Source organism: Labrus bergylta, chromosome 2, assembly GCF_963930695.1.
Source record: "Labrus bergylta chromosome 2, fLabBer1.1, whole genome shotgun sequence".
In the NCBI taxonomy this organism is placed as follows: domain Eukaryota; kingdom Metazoa; phylum Chordata; class Actinopteri; order Labriformes; family Labridae; genus Labrus; species Labrus bergylta.
The window spans coordinates 30,553,804-30,578,051 of NC_089196.1; the positions used below are offsets into that span (position 1 = coordinate 30,553,804).

General features: G+C 41.5%; 1 protein-coding gene across 3 annotated transcripts in view; it reads right to left on the minus strand.

The window, feature by feature from the left end:
• pcsk5b (proprotein convertase subtilisin/kexin type 5b) overlaps nucleotides 1-24,248 on the minus strand; it is an 80,784-nt gene that overhangs the window by 1,794 nt on the left and 54,742 nt on the right. Inside the window, exons 12-21 of one of the 3 annotated variants that reach the window (XM_065951473.1) lie at nucleotides 23,956-24,144; nucleotides 23,452-23,588; nucleotides 21,293-21,418; nucleotides 20,972-21,071; nucleotides 17,010-17,203; nucleotides 15,097-15,181; nucleotides 12,100-12,203; nucleotides 11,510-11,648; nucleotides 10,185-10,300; nucleotides 3,994-6,711 (exon numbers count right to left, since the gene is read on the minus strand). In XM_065951473.1, the coding sequence (XP_065807545.1) occupies nucleotides 6,605-6,711; nucleotides 10,185-10,300; nucleotides 11,510-11,648; nucleotides 12,100-12,203; nucleotides 15,097-15,181; nucleotides 17,010-17,203; nucleotides 20,972-21,071; nucleotides 21,293-21,418; nucleotides 23,452-23,588; nucleotides 23,956-24,144 (1,297 nt within the window). In that variant the 3' untranslated portion in view covers nucleotides 3,994-6,604. Of the gene's footprint in view, nucleotides 1-3,993; nucleotides 6,721-10,184; nucleotides 10,301-11,509; nucleotides 11,649-12,099; nucleotides 12,204-15,096; nucleotides 15,182-17,009; nucleotides 17,204-20,971; nucleotides 21,072-21,292; nucleotides 21,419-23,451; nucleotides 23,589-23,955; nucleotides 24,145-24,248 lie in introns of those variants that run through there. The other 2 variants (XM_065951471.1, XM_065951470.1) reach the window with 2 other exon arrangements.

The window sequence follows — 24,248 nt, forward strand, 5'->3', positions numbered from 1 at the left end:
TGGGTCTTTGAAGATAATATAACAATGAGTAAGGTCTTTTATCTGCTTTTTGTAAAGTGTATGGAGAAAACATTTGTTATGAATCGGCGCTATTCAAATAAAAATTGAGTGACTGATTGATTCCCCTCTCTCTCTCTCTCTCTCTCTCTCTCTCCCTGACTCTATCCACTGTCCTGTCTCTACAATAAAAGCACAAAAAGCCCAATACACTAAGTCAGTTATGGATTTTTACAGAGCTGTAGTGTCTACTTTTGTCTTTCTAATCACAAATATCTGTACTGCCACTTCAGTGAAGATAGTGTGTATAAAAAAGTGGTTGTTGTATTCAAAACTGCATCGTTCTTTAATAACTGTTTTAGTGCAGAAGTACCACGACATCAGCAGGTGTTTCGCTCTCTGTGAGTAACAGAATCATTTAAAGGTCACATTTTTTAAGATTTAAATGCCTTCCTCCAGCCGCATCCTTCGCTGTTAAACATGTTGAAAATGTGCGTAGGCTTTTTGGGAGGTCGGAAAAGTTTCTTGTTTCAAAATCAAGTCTCGGCTGGAAATTGAAGATTGGGGTGCCAGAGAAATCTCAAAACACCTGGCAAAGCAATCGTCGAGTCCCCGGTATTAATCAATGTATTGTCACACACCATGGTAGAGGTATTATTAACGCAGCAGTGAAAATCATTACTCTCAAATTAAAACATAAATCATATTTACTGCAGGATTGTTACTTAAACTTTGTTCACACGCAGGGCTCTCCAATGTTTACGAGCTATTGTGTCCAAAGTTTTTTTAGAAAAGGATTAGGAAAGAAGTTCTTCAAAAAACACATCAACCTTCAGACTCACATCTGACGGAAGCTGAAAAGAGCCAGAACAAAAGAGGCATCAGCATTGTGTCCTATCCTACCTTTGAATAAGACAAAGGTGACAGACACAGGCTCAGACATAAGGACCCGGCTCTGTGTGTGTGTGTGTGTTTGTGTGTGTGTGTGTGAGCATCCTTTAAGGCAGCGGCGAGGTTGTCTGTGCTCTCTGTGAAAAGCTCAATTGTTCCTTTGAAAACAAAAAAGCTTCTTTGTGTACAAACACAACAGGCGGTGGCTTCCCATTCACTGGAGCTCTGCTGAAACCATTCAAACACACACACACACACACACACACACACACACACACACACACACACACACACACACACACACAAATTGTCTCCCTGTCTTTCTGTTTGTTTCCCCCTCACTCACGCACACGCAAAAACAAACAGGGAGCCAAGTTCTCAAGGGACGGAAAGCCGCACATCTCCACTCGGCTAAAGCAGACACTTTGGACTCCCAGTGCAGGGAAGGAGAATGAAGGGGGGGGGAGTAGAAAGAGTCTGACACTCAGGAGAGAGAAACTTTTTTCCACTGTGATGGACCGGGCTGACCTTGTAAAGGACGTTGACAGTCTGCTTTGTGAGGAGAGGAGAGGTATCATACTGACATCAACCACACACCTGGACCTGAATCCCAATTCCCCGACCCTTCAACCTCCTGATACCTGCTTCTCTCAGACCAGGAGTGTATGAAATAGAAATACATCCATTAAAACACACAGGTGGTCCCACACTGTGTCAAATATTGTGTATGTATCACAACAGGGAAGTGCTTTAAAAAAAAAAAAAAACATCCTGGGTTCAGTTTGAAATTATTTAACCATTCAGCTTCTCACTATCCAAAATAAGAAAAATAAAAATAAGAAAACCCGTGCCTTGCTGAAGGGAAATGTTACGATTATAACGTAGCATTAAGGACTTTCTGGAAGCAAACAGACAAATAAAAAAATCATACTGATAACTCCTCTCCCCTCCTGTGAGCAACTACAGGATGAACTGAACACCATTTAAGTGTGAGTGGTTGCCAAAGTTAAACAGATGATGTTAATTATAGCAAGATGGAGCAAACCCAAACCACCAAACCACTTTGTGCAATAACATGTCACACTTTATGTGCACATATTGTGGTATCAATCTATTTTTTTGTACATTTTTAATTTTTATTTATTTATTTAAATTGTACTGCGTTCACTTTTTGTTTGCAGTCTTTGCTCTTTGCTGCTGTAACAATGTACATTTCCCCGTTGTGGGATAAATAAAGGATTATCTTATTTTAAAAGAGATTTATTTGTAAGGATTAAAAAAAAAAAAAAAAAAAAAGCATTTATGCGCAGGACGTTCACTCTTATTCTGTTTTCAAGCAGCCTCTTAATGCCTGCAGGAAAACGTTTGTTGATGCTGAGGAGAGGTTGAAGAAACTAGAAAGTATTGATGTTTTTTCTCACACACCTTGACATCTGCACAATACTCCATCTTTGGACACATTTAAAAAAAACAAAAAAAACTCCTCAGACAAAATTTGTTCACCACAGTCTACCTGTCAACTCTGCCTCACCATCGGACTCCCAACCTTTATTACTCTTCTCAGTCTGGTTCTTATTGTTGCCCCTTTATGTGAAATGGTCCCTTGAAAGGTGTTATATAAATTAAATATATTATAAGTGTTATTACTATTAATGAAGCTCTAGCGTAAGTTCAGTCAGGAAGAATATTTCACTGCCTTCATGATCGGGTCTTTCTCATTCATCCCTTTTTGCACGCTCACTCATGTTTCCGCTGTCATTTTCTGGGGCTGTCATTGGATAATCAGCTGTGTCGTCAGTGTCACTCATCTAACCAATCGCATGGCCTTCCTCCCTCATTTTCAACCTATCATCGCTCCCCTTTTAAATATGATTCTAAATTCCTTCAGGCTGATGTTTCATGAGCCCCTCCACCGCCCCGTCTTCACAGAATCATCATCCATCAATTCTTCAGCCATCCGGTCTCATCAAGTCGTCGGCTTCACCACCACCAGAGTCTGGACTCCATGGTGAGGGATTTATTCTGTTGACGCTCAGTATTGTCATTCTCCAAACACATCACCCATACCATAGAGTCCAAAAGTCTTTCTGTCAAGTCACATTTCCATGTTAAGTTTAAAGAAGTTTATGAAACATGGAAAATCTCTCACAATCTGGGCGCCAGTGGCTGGTGGTTAGTGCACGCGCCCCATGTATGGAGGCTCAGGTCCACGAAGTAGGTTAGAGTCCGACCTGTGGCTCATTTGCAGCATTTCAATCCCCTCTCTCTTTGCCTGATTTCCTACTCTGTCCACTGTCCTGTCTCTAATAAAGGCACAAAATGCACAAAAATAAATCTATAAAAACATTTTTTTAAAGCTCACGTTGTCCTCCTCTTCAACCAGTTTAGAAAAGTCTTAGAGTTCACCAAAACGTGTGTGAAGTTTCTTGTTCTAAATCCACTCTGATCATGTCTATAAATCCCTCTATTTCAGCCCTGCTCAGAACAGGCTGTTTCTGTGTCTGTACCTTTAAATATGTAAATGAGCTGTGTCTGACCACGCCCCCTCTCTAGAAGGGCTTAGGTGGCTCTGGATTTCTCCCTCCGTGTCCTGTTGTTTATGCTGAGAAGGCAGACTCAGAGGGCAGAACAAACACCTAGCTGTGGGAGTGTCACCCACCTGGGGGAGGGGCTACTGCCCTTTGTGATGTCATGAAGGGAAAATCTCCAGACAGCCTGTTTGAGCACACATTTTCTGAAAAGTGGAGCAGGTCCAAAAGATGGAGGATGGACTTCTCTCATAATAGGGGGGGGGGGGGGGGGTTTGTCGACAGACTAGGGACACATATTAGCCTTTTTTTGCATCGCAGCACGCACAGTGTGTGGAAACTGGTAGTAAAAGAGCCTCCTGCAGCATGTGGAACTTCATTTAATCAACCTCTCATCAAATGTTGAAAAACGTGAAGTTTCTATAAGCAATGATGAGAATTTTAATGACGTTTATCCCCTTTAAATTAAATGAGTATTGGGTGATATCAGGGAACCTTCTGCTTCAGAAAGACGTTAATGGTCACACAAAGAAAATGTGACCGATTAGACCGCGACTGAAAAGAAAAAACAAACATGAACAGATTAAACATTTTAATAAGAACACTTAAGTAAAAAAAGATTTTCAAAACTAGGACTTTGAGTAACATTAATAATGCATCGTCACAGATATGTCACAGGTACACGATAAAAACAGCTTTTATACGAGGGAGGGTGGGTGGGAGGGGGAGGGGGGTGTGTGCGTGCGCCTATACGACCACACAAAATCTAAAAAGTCAATTCAAGTCATCTTAAACAATGACCAAGAATAAATTTTTGTTAACCAAAACAGGGGAGTCATCATCAATCTTTATTACAAATCATCAAGAACCATAACCAGCCGACAAGTACAACAAGTCATCTAATAGTGTGAATGCTCGAGCTGCAGGTGTGAGAACGCACACAAATACAAGAGGAATCATAAACATTATATCCGCTGCTCTTTATTGGAAAACCGGCACCAGCAGAATAACCTTTTAGAGTTTCATGAGAAGCGGGCTCGGAGACGGACAGGAGGAGAAACCAGACGTCTGACATCACCAGGAGTTTAGGGGCTCGATACCGTTTAACATTTTCTTCTTCTGCATTTATGTGTTATGTCTCCAACAATTATAATGAAAGTAGAAAACATTGATTGCCTTCTTATGTTTGTTTTACAGATTTTTCTCGGGTCGACTGAACACAAATATCTGACTGCTGAATGTCAAACTAAATCCTTTTTTGTGAGGAAGCCGGAGCTTCACGTCTGATTTTTTGCACCTGAGCGGTTCACCGCCTGTCCGCCGAAACATGAGAATAACAGAACATTTTTCTGTGCCCGTCATTGATCTTCTGTGTTGGAAGTGTAGAGCGATGCTTCAGCTGATATGCATCCACAAAGAGCAGAAACTTCTAAATCTTCTATTTTTATTTGAGAACAGCAACATGTAGGGATGCACCAAGGAAGGTCGTCAAAATGTTCCATACTTCAGTTCTTTTTCGATACCACTTGATTCAAACACAGGTGCATTGGAGAGGAATGAATCCAGCAAGAATAGCTAAAAATAACACCTGCACACTGTCTACATAGCACATAAAACGTTGGCAATGTTTGTATTGTGCAAATTCAGACAGTGCGAAGGAGTTTTTCTTGCCATTTCTTAAAAATTAAAACCAAAAAATGGCCGAATATCAGTTGCTGTTTTTCTATTTTAGTTGCTGTGATATCAAAAACAGGTGTCCATATTGTTTGAGTTTTGCAAGACTGGCATCAAAGTTTTCAATTCTGGTATGATCACAACCCTAGCACATAACAAAAAGTATAATAATTTGACAAAATTCCCTTTATCAGGGTTGCACATGGCAAGAGGGGAAAATAACACAAAGAAAAAAAATATATAGTTCCCTGTAAAAGTTAAATTTGAATTATTCTGCTTTGAATTAGTTCATTCAAAGAAATGGATGGATTCAATACTCAGTCTGGGGTCAAAGTTGAAGTGTAAAGAAACGGAAATGTTGGTCGTCGTCGGTGCATCCCGAGCACCACAAATTCATTTTTGACTCACTGCAGGGTTTCCTTTCCCTGCACACAAAGCTCCAGAAGGAATGGCTATCGACTCGACTTGTAGTACCTCTGGAATGAATCAATGCTGTCTGGGCTTACATTAAGAATTAATTACATTCTTCTACACTACACACACACACACGCACACACGCACACACACTGATGAAGACAAACACAGTGTTCAGAGGGCAGGTTTGTGTTTTTTAAATAAATGAAATGAGGTGATTTCGGTCAGTAACGTGCTTCTTGTGACACTGTGTGTATCTTACTTTAAAGATGGCTGATTTATGTGTCATGGTTAGGAGTTTGTGTGTGTGTGTGTGTGTGTGTGTGTGTGTGTGTGTGTGTGTGTGGGGTGCACAAGTTTGTCCATGTGTGTGTGTTACCCTCTCTAAAGTCGGCCCAGACAGACATTATTTTCACATCACTGAGCCAGCTTCATCTTTTTTTTAATCCTTTGACGTATATTTACAGGTAGAAAAACCCCGGGCCTTTTCCTACTGTATGTTCTCTTTCCATCTGTTTATCGACAACGTTGGAGAGAGAGAGAGAGAGAGAGAGAGAGAGAGAGAGAGAGAGAGAGAGAGAGAGAGAGAGAGAGAGAGAGAGAGAGAGAGAGAGAGAGAGAGAGGAGGAGGAGAAGCCAAAATAAAAATGCACACAGACGTATTCAGAGATTCACAGGCTGAAGTGGCTCCTGTTTTTTAAGCTATGCTTCCTACACTGGCAACAACAAAAAAAAGAAGGTTCAATTATTTTGGCATCGATGCTTTGGTCACAAAATACCGACACTTTTTGTTCATTTGTGTGTTTTCACTTTAGTTTCATTTTTCTTGTTTGTTCTTGAAAATAAGTCCCGTAAGTCATTTGACACCCTGACCACGTGTGTGTGTCCCAGTACAGAAAAAAAGGTAGGTTTGTTGTAGTCCTGTCATCGCACCTCCGATGCAGTCCCGTAAAGAGGCACAGATTCTCTTATAAATTATGTGACTGTGAATGAGTGAGCAGGGGGGGAGTTTGAGAAGGAGGGGGTGCCCCCCCCCCCTCCCTGAGCTCTCGCATCCCCCCCTGCACTCCCTTTTTTTAACGCCCAGTGAGTACTTCCCGTCAGCCCTTTTGCGAGCACGTTCTGCAGCACAGTTGCTGCAGCACTTTCCTCTGGCAAAGATTGTTCTTTTTAACAAGCACGCAGAAACTGCCCTCCGCCCAAGATTCTTCATTTGCTTTCCACAGACCAGGAAGAAGAGATACAGGGGGAGTTGGTAGGAGGGGAGGTGAGGGGAAACACACACACACATTCAAATACATATGGAAACACACGCAGAGGAGGCAGGCAGAGCCGTGTGATTGGTCAGGAGAGGTTTTCAGATGACAGGGAGAGTTTTTTTTTGTTCCAATCACAGGTGGTGTTCATCGAGGTGGAAAATTATTGAAGTCCAGTGGAGTGATTTGGATCCACGTCAGGAGAGAGAGGAAACAGATTTGGGGGGAGAGAAAAACAAAAACAGAGAGAGAGAGAGAGAGAGAGAGAGAGAGAGAGAGAGAGAGAGAGAGAGAGAAAAAAAACAAAAAAACGTCACACAATTAGAAAATTGAAGATTTTAAAAATTCATAAAATCTGTGTAATTTTTGTGCCACCGAAACCCAAAGTGGACCACCAGTCTGTTAAAAAAGTGAAAGTCATTCCTTTGGAGCTGCCAATCAAAAGTTTCACACAGTACGTTTACATGCACGGTGAAGTGGAGTTACGGTTTTAATGAACTACTGTTCTACGAGCACTGAGGGGGAGAATCGATTAAAGGATGGAAGTAATATGTCCCCTCTCAGATGGTGACTATTGGACCTTCTTGTCATGGTTAACCTATTACATCATCTGTTTCTACCTCTGGAGACTGTACAGAGGAGGGATCACTTTCCCGAGGTAAGACGTGACGTAAATAAACAACGTGGAAGTAGAGGCCGAAGCAACAGAGTCCGCTACACGCCGTTATAATGAGAATATTTTCCTTTATATCAATGCTATGTGTAATCCAATGGAATGACAACATCCACAAAAGAGAGGAGAACAACATACTGACGAACAGAAAACAGAATGCAGACGTTTAATTAGAGCACGGAGATCGTAGTGGGCGCGTGCAGACACACTGTATATAAACGTCATTCTCTTTCTATTGGCTCAAATTGAAATCTCCGGAGTCTATGCTGCTGCGTTCAGACATCAGCTCACTCAGACTTTCTGCGGAAAAAATACAAGAGGCCTGGCCAGGGAAATTCGCTGAGAAAAATGCGGCTGTTTGCGTTCACACATAGCCTAAAGACCCTCTGGGTAGCCAAATCTCCGAGTTTTTCAGGAAATTTCTGTATGTGTGAAAAGGGTTATTGAAGGGGAAGCGTCACAGGGTCTGAATACAGATCTTATCTTGGTGTGTTATACGGCTTTCACACTTTGCAGAAACCTCCAGAAAAATGCTTCCAGAGGGGAGCTGCATGTCTGAACGCAAACAGCCACATTTTTCACTCTGACTTCACCTGGAGTTTCTTCTGTCAGACCCCTAGTATTTTTTCCCGCGGTAAGTCTGAGTGAGCTGATGTGAGAACGCAGCAGGATATTCTCTGGAGAATTCACCTCGAGCCAATAGGAGGAGGAGGGGGGGGGGGGGGGGGGGGGGGAGTGACGTTTACATCCTGCCCTGTATGCACAAGATCACCTATGATGTCTGTGCACGTAATTAAACGTCTGCATTAAGTTTTTCTGTTCTTCAGTTTCTTGTTCTCTGCTCATTTGTTGATACTGTGATTCTGTTATACCACATTGATATAAAGGCAAACATTCTCATTTCAGCATCGTCTAGCGGACTCTGTTGCTTCGTCCGCTACTTCCTTGTCTTTTTTTTTTTATGCACGTCTTATTTCAGAAGACCCCCCGGCCCCCCTCCCTGTCTGACAGGGATAGTCTCCCGCTGTGAGGAGCATATGTGAACAACCAGGTCAGGAGAAACTCTGGAGAGTTTTCAGGAGTGCATATGTGAAAACGGCTTTAGTCCGACTTTGAGACATTCAACTTAGTACGATACTTTTTATGTAAAACCTGAGGTGTGTTTTGGTTCAGGAAGGTTGGAAACAGACTGAGTGTGCACTTCAGGCAAAAGTAATCATCCTCAACAGAAAGATCACACTCTATAGACATTTGTCTTCTTTATTGTTTCTTATCAGCGAGCCATACGACTTTCCAGTGATGGCTCCATTTTAAAGATAAGGCCAGCAAATCACAGGCAGAAGACAAAGCATTTGAAAGAGAGCATCACCTCGGCCAGTTAAGAGAGAAAAGGAAACATGCAGAGCTCAGAAAAGATGACAGCATTACGCCAACAACCAGGAAGTGTAAGTAAGAAATGACTGAGGAGGATGGAAAGGTGTTGAGATGAAAAGATGCTTCAGGAAACGTTTGAACGAATACAAAGGTGACAAAGATCAGTAAACTAAATAAAAAAATGTTAAAGCAACAGGAAGGTGTGAGTGTGCAGTCCCATACAGCGTTCAGTATGTGTTAGTGATGATGATGATGATGGACAGAACATGAATGAGGCCTTTAGACAGAGAGCACAACAACAAAAGCAAGGACACACGACCTCCTGCCTCGGAGCTACAACACTGAGCAGCGTGATTCAAGGAGTTAGTACAAAGATTTCAGAGGAAGAAGGCCGCAGGTGAGTCTTCCACTTTGACTTTTTAATTCAACACTTTCCTGCAATCGAACTTAATTTGCAATCTGGAAGTCTGAGGCAGCCTTTGAGCTCTGATTCGACTAAGACGGCGCAAACTGTGAGCCTGAATCCTCTGCAAGACGTTCAGGGGTTAAATGTTAAAACAGAATCCATTTAGATAAGGCAAGACCAGCAGGTGAATCTGAGTCCAGTGGGACAGTAAGACTCTGTGGTCGACGTTTTCAGGGTTGATTACTTAACTTAATAGTTCACTATTATTGACTGACCCAACACACAATTCGTTATTCAGTACTTATGAATGTTAATGAGTCCGAGCAACATGACCTGTTATCCCGAATATGCAAAGAAAATATCATTTTGACAAATAAATCAAAGTATTTTTAAGAAAAGAAATCTTTATATTTATAAATTGTTTTCTTTTTGTGTTTTTTTGTGCCTGTTGCTGTTGTGTTAAATTTGTTTTTTAATTTACTTTTACTGAAAGTCATATTTCTTTATTTCTCTTGGATCCTTTTCATATTTTCTCTCTGTGATTGTTAACGGTTTGTTTGAATGATTTTTTTGAATGTCTTCTTTTCTTTGTCCTGTGTGAAGCACGTTGAACGGCCTTGTTGCTGAGATGTGCTGTATAAATAAATGTGCTTTGTCTAACTTAACAAAGCCCTGTTTTTCATTCACCCGATGGGATGTTACACTATTTAAATAATCTGAAGCTACAAAGGGGATTAAGAATCGTGAGTTCTTCAGCTCTTGAAAAAGCTTGGAGAAGACATTTGGGAACTTTTCTGGTTTTTCAGTATCTCACAGAAATATTGTTATGAATCAAATGCTTTCACATGTTTTCCACTGCAATTCAGTGCTGGACTTCATGGTCACTAAAGTGTGAGAACTATTGCCTGTGAGAGACGATGCCACAAAAAACACATTACGGCGTCTTGTAGATAAGAAAGCTGACAACTCACCATCTTTGCAGATGGTGCTGACCACGCAGGCTCCCGCCTCCAGATTGTAACCACCGACACAGCTGCTGCAGTTTCTCTCGCCGGGCCCCGAGCACTCTAAGCAGCTATGGTCACACCTGTCAGCAATCATAAAGAAGAATTCAATACGAGCATATATATACACAGCAGGAGAAAGATTAGATTGAGGATGAGTCGTCTGACTTTAATATTCTGAAATGTTCCCTTTCTAAAGTTGAGCTCAGGTCATGATCTTGTTTTTAAGACGCTGGTCCCTGGGCCCAGTGGGTAGAGCAGGCGCCCTATGTACAAAGGCTACAGTCCTGACGCAGTTTGTGCACTCTCTCTCCCCTACTTTCCTGTCTCTGTTTATAGCTCTCCTATCAAATAATTAAGAAGCTCTGAAAAAAATATGCTTTTCAATTTCCAACCCTTGACCTTTTGCTGCATTAGAGAGTACACAAAGATGTCACTTTACACTCAGATGATAATCAGCACATTTATATTATGTCTGTATTTTTAATATCATAAGTTTTAACCAAATCAGCAGCTGAGCTTTTTGTAGTCTTTAAAGGCTTTATATGCGATTTATAAAGCTTTGTAAACTGTCCTGCGGCCTGTTTTGGCCGAGACGATCTTTAAATATAGACTTTTAATCTCAACCAGTTTTCTCCTGGTTGAATAAAGGTTAAAGGCTTTATATGCGATTGTTTGATCCAGCAGATGTCGCCCTTGAGCACCAGCATGAAACCAAAACAACTTGCGCTGTATTGTTGTGCTAGCATGCTAATGCTAGCGATCTTTATTATGATCGTATCTTCACACTGCATGTAAATTTACCTGAAATGAGCGTGATCTAGAAACACAGTTAAGCAGTGAGTACAGTATGTTATTCTTCTTTTCTCTAGTCCCTCAATTAAACAACTTTTATACACGAGGGGAGGAGTCAGCCGGCTGTCCTGGCGATGTAAACAAACTGAAGATAGGACTCTGAAAACTCTGAAAACATCACAGACAGTGGGACTCGGGTGTTACACCCATTGTAGACAGTCATGACTCACAGAGTTATTTTCAGAAGATATACTTGATTTCTATTATATTTAAGTTTGCAAAAAAAAAAAAAAAAAAAAATCGCAAATAAAGCCTTGTTCATTTATCATCACTCCATTTTCATATTAAATTTAGAAAATGAAATACTAAAAATCTGTCCCATATGTTCACTGCAGCTTCACTTTCTGCAGCAGCAGCAGCTCAGGATGGTCTTGTTTATTCTGCAGACTGGAGATGTAAAAAGTGGTGTGGAGGTGTTGGCAGGTGTGCTGACTCACTTCTTACAGGACCTCTGAACCTGCCCGTTGTCTGCGGTCTGCTCTGACAAGTAGTATCCAGCGCTGCATGTCGACACACACCGCCAGTCCTCTAGTAAGTAGCCCTCTGCACATTTCGTGCACGCCTCGATCCCCGTGCCTGAAAAAAAACCAAGCAGACACAGACTTTAAGGGTGTTTTATTTTGAAGGAGTTCGAAATGGATGATTATGTCAGAATTAAGAGAGTATTCTGCATGAGAAAAACAAACAAAACATAAATGACGTCCTGTGATTTATACTACAGCTGATACATGGTGGATATATGCTTTCACATCGTTTAGGGGATAAGAAAATAGTCATTTTTTTAAACAATAGACGGACTGTTTTACTGAGTCACTGCTGTCTGTTCATAGAGCCAAATGTATAGTCCTGTTTCCACCAAGCAGTCCGCTTCAGTTCTGTTTTGTATAGTACACATTATTGGCGTTTCCACTATAAAAAGTGGATGAGAAGCACGACTTTCACACAGTGCACACATCACTCTTCATGTCATTCAGATAGTGTTGGGATGAAAGTTGTGGTTAAAAAAAAAAAACTGATAAAGTCCCACCTGCACAAGTGGCACAGGCCCGATGACACGGCTCACAGGTCGTTCTGTGGCCGTTGTAGTAAGTGCCCACGTCACAGGTCATCTGGCACTTGTTTGCTTGTAGACTGTGAAGAGAAAATAACAGAATACATGTTAATGAAGTGATCGTAACCTCCAGGAAAACAGTTAGAATTTAATTTAATAAGCAGAAAAAAAATAATGCAGTCAGAAGCACGGGCGAGTTTCAGAAAACTGTGAAAGAAGCAGCCTTAAGTGTTAATTAAACAGCTTTTACTCTGCACTGTAATTATTATTATTTTTTAAACTCTTTTAATTTCTTTGATTTAATTTAATTTATTTATTTAAATTAATTTCATTTTATTTGAACATATTTTAAGATTTAATAATTTCAGTGATTTTTACATTTTCTATTTTTTCTTCTTTCCTCTGTCATGATGAGTTTGATGTCTTGTGTGAAGCACTTTGAATTGCCTTGTTGTTGAAATGTGCTATAGAAATAAACTTGCCTTGCCACTCGTGTAGAACGGAAAGCTTTCTGCGTTTTTCGCTTTGTGAAGCAATGATGAAAGCCACGCGGAGAGCTGTGTTCATTTTCTTTATCTGCAGCTTTTATCTTCATTTAAAGTTGTAGACTTTATTGTGAGTGCTGACGTCTTCATACTTTTGAGGATTTGTGAGCAGCCGGCTCTTTAGTTTGTTTGTGCAGCTCTGGTGATATCAGGATTCAAGAAGCTTTTTTTTTTTTTTTGTTTTGACGGGATAGAAACCACCGCTTTTGAAAAGGCCAGATGTAGAGGTCAGTGCAGACCTTTTATAAACTCCAAACTTACCTCCAGTAGGTTTGGAGTTTATAAAAGGTCTGCTGCGTACAGTCAAAGCGAGGACAGGTTTGGAGAGCTTTCTGCACTGAGCTGAAAAACAGCTGGTCTGCGTTAGCTAACGTTTCCCAGAAACAATCTCGTCTGCTCCTCTCTTCTTCCTGACCGAGCATGAGCGGTGAACTGAGTGGTACAGCAGAGACTCTGTGAATGTGTTAGTGTGTGTGTGTGTGTGTGTGTGTGTGTGTGTGTGTGTCTGTGTGAGCATGTGGGTTACTGTGGTCTCTCTGGCGTTCAGAGGAAATTATGGCTTACAAGTGTCCCCACCTCCACCTCTGGCTACAATCGAACACTCAAAGCCGGGTTCAAGACCACAATTGGTTTTAAACTCTTCACAAGTGTTTCCTTCGTGACCTATCAGGAATTCCCGGCGCCCTGAAAACACTCGATCCTCCTCTGTCAGGTCAGATGTAGCTTGTGGTTGTTTGAAAAGGCTGCTGTGGAAGTGGCCACAAAGTGAACTGGAACACGTCTGCACGGATGACTAACTGGTTTAGATCAGAGGTTCTTCAAAGTAACATCACAGACACAAAAAGAATGGGCAACAGCTCCACTTCTTTTGGGTCTCGGCATGAAACCAGTACACTGGAGCTTTATTACGCCTGGGGTCACAGAGTGAAAACTCATGTTCCCTAATAAAGCTTCCCCAGAGGAAAACAGTTGGGAAGCCCTGTTTTCTCTGGTTTTGTGCCGCAAACCCCAAACCAGCAGTGTGATACAACGAGCCGGTTCTAAATTAGAAACAGTATCTTCCTGCTGCGTTAAGAGTGGTTGAACACAAAAACCATCTCATCCGCACACCACCACACTGACGCTCGAGCCAAATGGAGAAAGAAAAACCTGCAATATTTGTACAAGTATGACAGAGGAACGGGCTGTGATGAAGACCAGCAGAGGGAGTTGACTTAACACCTCTGAGGGCGCGGTCACACTGGCCAAGCACGGTACGGATGGCCAGTGAGACCGCTCCCTGAGACTATAACCGGAGTGTAATTGAGGCCAAACAGAGCCCGTGTAAACAACAGAGCCGGTTCATTGCTTGTTTGTTTACATCCTGCGTCTTGTGTTTCCCAACACAGCGTGGCATGTCATGGTCTGCTCATCACCAGTCAGAAATGTATTTCATTATCAAGAAAAACTAGGCTTTGTCTTGAGATAATGATATAAATGTATCTGTCCCTGGTGGTCTAGTGTTTTGGATTTGGCACTCTCACCGCCGTGGTGAGGCGGCAGACTGTAGGGACTTAAACCGGACGGTCGCCGGTTCATGTCTTGGTGCGGACCAAATCTTGAAATTGGTGTGGTAGCTGGAGAGGTGCCATTCCACTTCCTCAGCCCTGCCGAGGTGCTGATGCTGTTTGTGCATGTGTTTCTATTTCAGCCTCTGTGTGTGTGTGTGTGTGTGTGTGTGTGTGTGTGTGTGTGTGTGTGTCTGTGTGTGTGGAGCTTGTCTCAATAACAGAGAGTAAAGCAGAATTTCCTCTTGGGGGAATAATAAAATATATCTTCTACTATAATGAGAAAGCAGCTTTGATATCCCAAGGTAATGAGGAAAATAATTTGAGCTCTTGAGGAAAAAACACAGAAATGATTTGTTGACGGGGGGAAAGTGGAATCCATAAAGTATAGGGATGCATGTCGGCTGAAGACTAAAAAAAGTCGAGAGGGGCAGCTTTCTTAAAGTACATAAAGGGAAAGTAGCTTTCTCAGTGCATTTCTAAAACAGTTACAAAAGTCTTTGGACGCAGCCCTCCCCGTTTATTTCCATCCTCTTACCATCAAAGAGAAATGAGGTGAGGGGGATTTTTTTTACACTTAAAAACAGCCCTTCTTTAAAAGCATGCGGGTGTGTTTGAGTAAAAAGGGTGAAGTGATTAAAACTGAGCCACCGCGCATCTTTGACTGATTTTAAGGCAAATCCTCCAAACTGTTTATGCAGCAATTAAAAGAAGACGTAGAGACACTCAGTTTTAAGAGTAATTCTAGCAGAATGTTTTTGTGTGCATTGATCAAATATAAATGAAAGTTATGCAGCAACACGTGTACTCAGATTGAAATGATCTCTACATTTCTCAATGCTTTAAACTCGCTGACATCGCTCAGCTCGGCTCCTGCTCACCTCATGCCAGGTTTACATTCTGTGCAGATATTGGAGGAGGTGCACTTCTTACAGTTCTCTGAACATCTCCTGCAAATGTTGGAATCTGAAAAACAGAGAGGAAGCCAGTTATACACACACACACACACACACACACACACACACACACACACACACACAGAGGATAATAGGAAGCAGAAGTTTTGTTGCATTTGAAATGAAGACAGGGAGCAGAGGAGGAAAACAACGATCATGAAGAGAGGAAAGAGAGAGAGAGAGAGAGGGGAGAGATGACCAGAGAGGAAGGGGGTAGAGTGGGAATGTCAAAAAGGCTAAATCTGCAGGGATAGAAAAAGATTGGAGAGTTGGTGAGGGAGGACAGGAATGTCGATGAATATTTCAAAAGGCAGACTAAAGGCAATGACACGCTTTGACATGATGCACATGAACACTCGTGCCTTCAGCAGCGGAAAAGTTTGCAAAACAGAAAGAAAGGTAAACATAGTTTTATAACAATTTAGAAACCAGAGGATGCACGATTCTGAACATAAACTGTTATTTCTTCATTTTCAAACATCTCTGACATAACCCCCATAGCTGAGCTGAGACTGGCAGAGTATGGAAGCGAACAGTGATCAGAATTTAAATGATCGAATGCTGCTGGTGCTGTCTTGTCTGCATTGTGTCTATTGTTTGGGGTAAAATGAATTAAAATAAAAGAATTGAAAAAAGAATTCAAATGATGAAGCTAATTTGAAAATGAAAACGCATTAACAGAAATGCTTTTTAAGTTTCAGAATATGAGTGTATTATTTGACTCAAAAATAAAATGATGATTGATTTATCTAATTTGCATTTTAGTTTTCAACTTCAAAAAATGCACATTCTTTGACTAAATTAAAATTAAGAAGAAAATAATTAATTAATTTTAAATAGAGGTCAAATAATGCACCTATATTCTGAAAATTAAAACGCGTTTCTGTTCATGCGTTTTCATTTGAACTACGATACAAATTTAGCAGGGCGAAAGCAAATGTCATTTTCTTCGTTTTAATTTAGTTCAAGAATGTTTATTTATGTTAAGTTGAAAACTAAAATGCAAATTAAATAAATTAGGTGTCGTTTTATTTTTGAGTCAAATAATACACCCATAATCTGAAAATTAAATTGCACTTTCATTTTCAAATTAGCTTTATCATTTGAATTCTGATCACTAGTCTCTTCCATAGCAGGGATCTGTCGACTGTCAGATTGTAGATAAAGGATGTCGATACGCACTTTATAGTCTCCTCTTTTATTTTCCTTTAGTTTGGAATTGATAAGATGATCAAATATTCACCAGTTTTGACGTGCTTGTTTCATCTTATATGTGAACATTTTCTCCTTCTCTTTTGTTTATCGAAGTGTGCTGGATTTGTCAGATATTTTAGAAAGAGAAACACAGGAATAAACAATGACTGTAAAGGGTCTGTGTCAATTCTCAGTCATCCAGGTCATGGTTCTTTTGAAGCTTGAATTTTACACTCATTTGTCAAAGTTTTTTTTACACCTTTACACCAAACATAAAATCAACTCAACACAGATAGAACAATCTTTACATCCTCGATATCTATGCTGAGGGATATACAGGTCAATGCATATGATAGTGACTCAGTTATCAGCTCTCCAGGTAACGTTTCCCTGCAACCCCTACCCCCCCGACAGGTGTAGTCCCCCCACTGTGAGGTGCATGTGTGAACAAACCGATCAGCAGGATTTAAAGGGGAGTCAGGTGGGCATTTGTGAAAACAGCTATTTGTAATTAAAACCACTGAAGCCGCCACAGATTTTTGTTTCCAGCAGTGATGGTGTAGAACAAAGAACAACATGTTTAACTGAAATCGTGTGAACATTTTGTACATCAAGGAGTCAGTGTGGTCAGAAGTCAAACATACCGTGGTCGAGGTAGAAGCTTTCCCCACAGGTGGCCACACACGTGTTGGAGCCCTCGTTGAGGTGGAAACCGGGCCGACATGTGGTGCACTGGTCGCTGCGGCTGCCGACGCAGGTCTCGCACAACGAGGAGCACTTCTTGCAGCGCTTCCTGTCGTCGCGGAAAAAGCCACTGGGGCACTCGAACACGCACATCCTGGAGACGAGAGGTGAGAGAAGGAGGAGAACAGAGAAGGTCACAAGAGGCAACAGTGACACTCAAAGAGAGGACCGTTTACATGAAACACATCCAGGTGTTAGTTTACTCTGCATGTTTAATACAAACAGAATCCATCCATAAGCTCAGTGTAATGTTAACAAGATAAAAATGTCTGACAGGAAACATACACGTCTTGTGTAACGGCTCTATGGGCACAGTGTTTTGTGTGAAATCTGTAAACTTAAACTCCAAATTAAAAACAGAGTAGATGTCAACCTTCTTATGCACCAATAGCACATCATTATTTGTAACCAATAGAAGCAGAGGCTCAGAGTGTGTGCGTGCAGCTGCTGTATGATGAACAGGTGCAACATCTGCTGAATTACTTCATAGCCCTCCATCACCCCCCCCCCCCCCTCATTTCAGCCTGAGGCTCCTTTCCTGAAGGTAAAAAGATCTCTGAAATCCTCAAGAGCACCACGCGCGCACATGTGAAACACTTAATCCACATGTGCACACATACACACTTGCCAGGAAGTTTGTCCTCCGACTTCAGTACCATTTTTCTGCTGCTGTATTTTTTTTTTTATTCAATGACCGATGATAAAACTGTGTGATGTGAAGTGTGCACAAAAGGCTGGACTGTAAAAAGCTTCTTCTGGGGCGGCAGCAGGTCCATCTGAAGGGACGCTAAGGTTGGGAACCCTGAGGGTCGCCGGTTCAAGTTCAAAATCTGGAAGTTCTTCTGTTAGCTGGAGAGATGCCAGATCACTTCCTGAGCACTGCCGAGGTGCCCTTGAGCAAGGCACCGACCCCCCCCCCAGAAAGCTTCCCCATTTCCCAGCCCTTATCGGCTTGTATTTGACAACTCAAAATGGATGTAGAGGATATATTATTTTTAGTTTTTGATTATTTTAATAGGACAGTGGATAGAGTAGGAAATCGGGATGACGTGCAGGAAAGGAGGCACAGGTCGGACTTGAACCCAGGCCTTCTTGGAGAACTATAACCTCCTCAGTCTGTAGATGGTGTGCGACCTAACCGTTAGGCCACCTGCGCCCCGGATGTAGAGGATATTAACATTATGTCATAACAAACTTCTTTTTTTTTTTTTTTTTTTTAGATTTTGGGTTATTTTGAAATGTTACTAAACTAAATTGAAAGGAAATTGAATAAATACAATAACTCCAGGATGTTTTTCTTTAGATTTCTGAGTATTGAAGTAAAGAAGAAATGATGTGCAGTAACTCCTGGATAGATTTCTTTCTTTAAATAATTGCCGATCAAACGTAGAGAATTGCTCGTCCATACACACACACACACACACACAGAGACCTTTTGGTGAGTGTGGACTTTCAAACACACATGTAGGGATGTAATTATGTGACCATTAAACACCACCACACCTCCTTCCTCCCACCACTCCCCTGGTCTGCACTCATCAATTGCTCCCTGTGGTGGCAGAAAGGGCAGCACACCTCTGAAGTGGGCTAATGATAAGCTCACACATTCTCATGCACCTGCATCGCTTTGCCTTTTATTAGCGCAGAGACCCGTCGACACAAAGGCAATTACGACAGACTTTGATCCTAATGGGATCCTAAGGCCGCGCAAAAAAAATGTTGCACACACACACACACACACACACAAATTCACAGTGACGCATGCAGAAGTGCACACAGCTAACCGGGTGGAGGAGAAACTCAGAACCTTACCATGACTGACAAAAAAACAACACGTCTGACACATTCATCAGGAAAAACACCTGCAATGACTGCAAACGACGGAGGCCGGCGTCGACCTCTGAGCTGACATGGTGGTAAAAAACAGAAATCAAAAAGGAGCCAGGATCACTTCCCTGAATTCAGGACAAAAAGGGCAACATGACTCAGAGTCTGAATGTGACAGCAAACCAAGAGTTTACGTCATGTCCTCATGAAACGGCAACTATTTATTCCACATAAGGTCGGTGCTTTAGAAGTAGTGCCACGCTGAAACCTAACAAGAGAGCTCAAGAGCCACCTGTTTTCACTCGGTTTCATTTATAGGAAGAAGAAGAACAACAACAACAAGACGAATCAGAAATTTAAATATAACGTTTAGAAATGCTTCTAAAAGAAAAGAGTAATAAGTTTGAGAGAGAGAGCTGATCTATCCAATCAGAAACATCAGAAACATGGACAGTTCAGAAGTCTGCAGTTGATGAATTCCTTCATGCAAACAGAGCTGTTGTGTCTCTGACGCCCTGAGCTGATTTAATCCACTTATTAGTCGATTGCTTTGCAGCTGGATTCACTTTCCTCCCGTTTCAAACTTTCTGATTTGAGACCCTCTCAGCTGATATTGATCTCTCTCTTTATTTGACTGTCTCTTCCCCTCCCAGAGGACTTCTTCTTGCTCTTTAACAGTCAGATGCTGTTGAAATCACACACGAGCCTTATGGATCCTCTACGTGCAGCTTTGGGCTTTTAATTAAGAAGGAAACAAAAATAAAAATTGACTCAGGTGGAGTCGATGGACAAATTACTGAACATCTTTATGCACATTTAGAAAAATCTATAACTGTGAAAAAAGAGAGAAAAAGAATATTACCTAATTAGAGTTAGTTTTCTCTGTCAGGGTGGATTCCTGCTTTTATAAACACATGAACAAAACACTCATTAAAGGATTACTTAACGTGCCATGTCTTGGTACAGACTGGATTTCACCCAACACTGTGACATGACTTCTGAGAAATGCTGCGACCAACATCACTAAACCCTAAAAAATGTAAAACCAAATTGTGGTTTTGTTTTAGACTTTTTGATGTGATGACAGAATTATAACTGGTTGAAAATTGTCCTGGAGGTCAGACCTTTTTTCACCATGTTTGCAACCAAATATCAGAGTTTGAATCCCTGGTGGAGCTCACTGGGTAAATGGTAAATGGACTGTTTTCTAGTCTTCTGACTACTCAAAGCGTTTTTACACTGACATACCTACACATTCACACACTGATGGTAGAGGCCGCTGTGTGAAGGTCCCAACAGTATTAACTAATCCCATTCATACACCGCCGACAAAGCAGAAGGAGCAACAAGGGGTCAAGTGTCGTACCCAAGGACACATCGGACATGAGGCTGCAGGAGCTGCTGGATCCAACCCCGACCTTCAGGTCGAGAGACGAACGACTCTACCACTGAGCCACCCATGACATCCAGTGTTAATCTTGTCAATGAAATAAATGAAGGTCTTTTTAAATTACTCAGCTATGACGACGACGAGACGAAACTCCGCTATTTGACGACTTGATAAATAATATAACTTCATCATCTAATTGACGAAAATGTGACAAAAAGGAAAAACTAAATTACAAGTGAGGATTATCACGTCCCCCCTCAGCTGTTCTAAAATCATTGTAAAGTTTAAACCATAGCGGACTTCATCAAAGGTTTGCGTGTGTGCAACAATGTGCAGCCTGTCGCCTGCAGGTCCGTGAAGCCCCGCCCCCTGGAGCTTCTGATAATCAAAATGAAAGCTTGCGTGTGACTTTGTTGACTAAAATGATGTGCAATTTCAGTCAGTGACTAATTGACTAAATTAAATCAATAACAAATGACTAATATCTGACTCAATATAAAAGGACATTTTCGTCAGGAGACTAAATGACTAAATTAGAAAATGGTGTGAAGATTAACACTGATGACATCTTATATTGTGGTTTGAGTATTTATTCCCCTACACAATCAGTATTCTGTAAGGTTCTGATTTCTTTGGCAGGCTGACCTGGTGTTGTTCTTGAACTTGAGGAAGTAGTGCAGGCAGTTGATGCAGTGATGGGGTCCAGGACCTTCACAGCCGTCGTTGCACTCAGAGTCACAGGGGCCTGGAGACAGAGCGAGGTGACAGTGTGAAGGAAAAGCTTTTATAGACTAATAATGTCGAGTTTATGGAATCGTTACGGCGCCTTTTAATGACACTCTTATTCCTAATGTGGCACTGTGGTCGTGACAGGACAGTAAAAAGCAGCAGCTGCAGGAGATTTATGTCCCCCTGCTGCTAACTGGAGCTAACCTGTCTGTGCACCGCTCGGGATTTATCACCCACCGTTGTACTCCTCGGTGAAATCCTCCTCGGTGGGCGTCAGTATGTCTGTGGAGCGCGGCTTATCGCTGCGCAGGTACGGGTGCACCGAGGTGCCGTACAGCACCAGCGACCACTCCTTCAGCTTGCCTGAGGAAACAGACACGTCGTTAAAGTCAGCTGAGACGGATTCTCTTCAAAATCTGTGAACATCCTTTTGATATTTATTTGATCTGCGCGTCTCATAAACAGAATTGCCAAAGAAAATAAAGAAACAGATGTGTAACGCTTGGCGGTTGTGAAGTGTTTTTTCTTCTTGTTCCTGCTCATGTGTAAGATGTTAACTCGGACTCATCCGTCATTCAGCACCAGATTACAGCGGGGCTGCACAGTTAATCCCATGTCATTGTTATCTGGATATGAGCATTTGTCTCAAAAGTCTCAATTTGTCACAATATTACAATGTTTGCTCACTTAGTATGCGTACATTTTGCCTTCATTGGTTGGAGGCCAGCAGGTATAACAGCCGTGCCTTCACACCATTTTGCAGTCCGATCAAACTCATTTCGAACTTGCACAGCTCTGGAGAACCCCCTTTATTGTTATTACACATTTACCACTGTCATCACTGTTTTTGCAAACTTAAAACTCTTACCTCCAGCAAGTATTTTTACATTCAGTTGACAAGCCTGAATAAATGTTGTATTTCATTTTTCATTTTTTTAAACCAGTAGGAATGTTAAATTAAATCCTTGATGTATAAATCTCTATTCTTGTTTTTTATACAAGTGCTTATTTATGTATCTATTCTTATATTGTTTTATTTGCTCTGACAACCTGCTGCTGTAACACCACAATTTCCCAGTTTGGGATCAATAAAGTCATTCTATTCTATCTCGCTATCCGCCACTGTTGCATAATTTGGAGGTGAAAAAAAATGTATTCTGGATGCAGCAGAAAAGGTTTTGTTTTAAACACCAAGAACAGCCGACGACTTGGAGGTAAGCACATCCAGCTGTAGATGTTTGGCTTAATATGTTTTTGTTTGAGGTGAATATTTAACTATGTTTCACTTGTTGTGTCTTTTTAACATATTCATGTGATGCATCTTGTTTTATATTTGTATGTATGGCTGCTCATTGTTTGTCAGAAGCTTTGTAAACTGTCCTGCGGCCTGTTTTGGCCGAGACAATCTTTAAATATAGACTTTTAATCTCAACCAGTTTTCTCCTGGTTAAATAAAGGTTAAAGGCTTTATATGCGATTTTTTGATCCAGCAGATGTCGCCCCTTGAGCACCAGCATGAAACCAAAACAACTGACGCTGCATTGTTGTGTTAGCATGCTAATGCTAGCGATCTTTATTATGCTGGTATCTTCACACTGCATGTAAATTTACCTGAAATGAGCGTGATCTAGAAACACAGTTAAGCAGTGAGTACAGTATGTTATTCTTCTTTTCTCTAGTCCCTCAATTAAAGAACTTTTATACACGAGGGGAGGAGTCAGCCGGCCGTCCGGGCGATGTAAACAAAGTGAAGATAGGACTCTGAAAACTCTGAAAACATCACAGACAGTGGGACTCGAGTGTTACACCCATTGTAGACAGTCATGACTCACAGAGTTATTTTCAGAGGAGATACTTGATTTATATTATATTTAAGTGTGAAAAATCACATATAAAGACTTTAAAGAAACAGATATCCATACATACAGTATATATGCTTATTTGCTTTATTATTCCTCTTTCATCATTATCACAGTATTGGACCCTGTTTCCTCACATTGCATATTCTTTGATCTCACATCCTGCAGGTTTAATTTGCAGCAGCACTAGACTCAGCTCTAATAAGGAGATGATAATGCACACTCTCAATGATATGCCTCACATGTTACTTTGCACAGGTTTAGATTGCAGTGAACGACGTCGCAGTGGTTTAGAAGCTGCAGCTCTCCGTTTGAGACTTTATGATGTCGTTAAATTAGCGGGTCATTGGAGCAGTAAAGTTCACGGCCTGCAGAGCACCATGTGTGCTCCTGCTGGACCAACACACGGTCCAGACAACTTTTTTTTTCTTTTTTTTTTTTCTTTTAGCTCTGCAGATTTAAAACCCATTCTCAAAAGGAACACATACACCGATGATTCCTCTTCGTAAATAAAATAAATAAGAAACCCTTTCATACCGGGGACTTTCTGGCTGCGGAGTTGAGAAGGTGAGTCGTAAATCTCCAGGACCCAGTCGCCTGCTGCCTTCTCCCCCCAGCAGTGGGTGGTCATAAACTCCCAGTTCTTAAAACCCTCCATGGAGTGATCAAACAACCTGCACAAGACCAGGAGCACACGCACGCACACACACACACACACACACACACACACAAACACACACAAACGATACAAACACATGAGCACAAAAAATAATAATAATATGAATAAATGAATAAAAAAAAAATCACAGATGAGGGAGAAGCTTAACTGTAGAAAATATGAGAAAAAACAACCAATCAGAGTCATTGACACACTGTGGGAGAACATGTTAGAGGGCTGCAGGTAATTCAGCCAGAACTAAAAAACTATTGTTGTCAACGAAGACGTTAAAATACAGTAATCATCATTTCATTCAGTCCATTAAAACATCTCCTTTAGCTTCTGTTTCTGCAACACACATTTCTGTTGTTTTTTTCTTCTACCTGTTGGCGAGCAGCTGAGACTTGGTCCCTGAGGGCGAGGTCAGGTTGATTGACAGGTCCCCACGGCGAGGGTGTGTGATTGTAATCCGGACGACCACGTGCTCCAGGTAGATGACGTGGTGGTTGGGGTTGTCGGTGCATCCCGTCGCCTTGTACACCGACCGGACCACGTGCTCTGGACGGATGGTTCTGGTGGAAGACACAAGGAGAAATAATAAAGGAGGCGGACATGAACGAGAAGTTTACGTTTACTTCTTGCAGGAACTTTGGAGACATACAAGAGAAAGGATGAG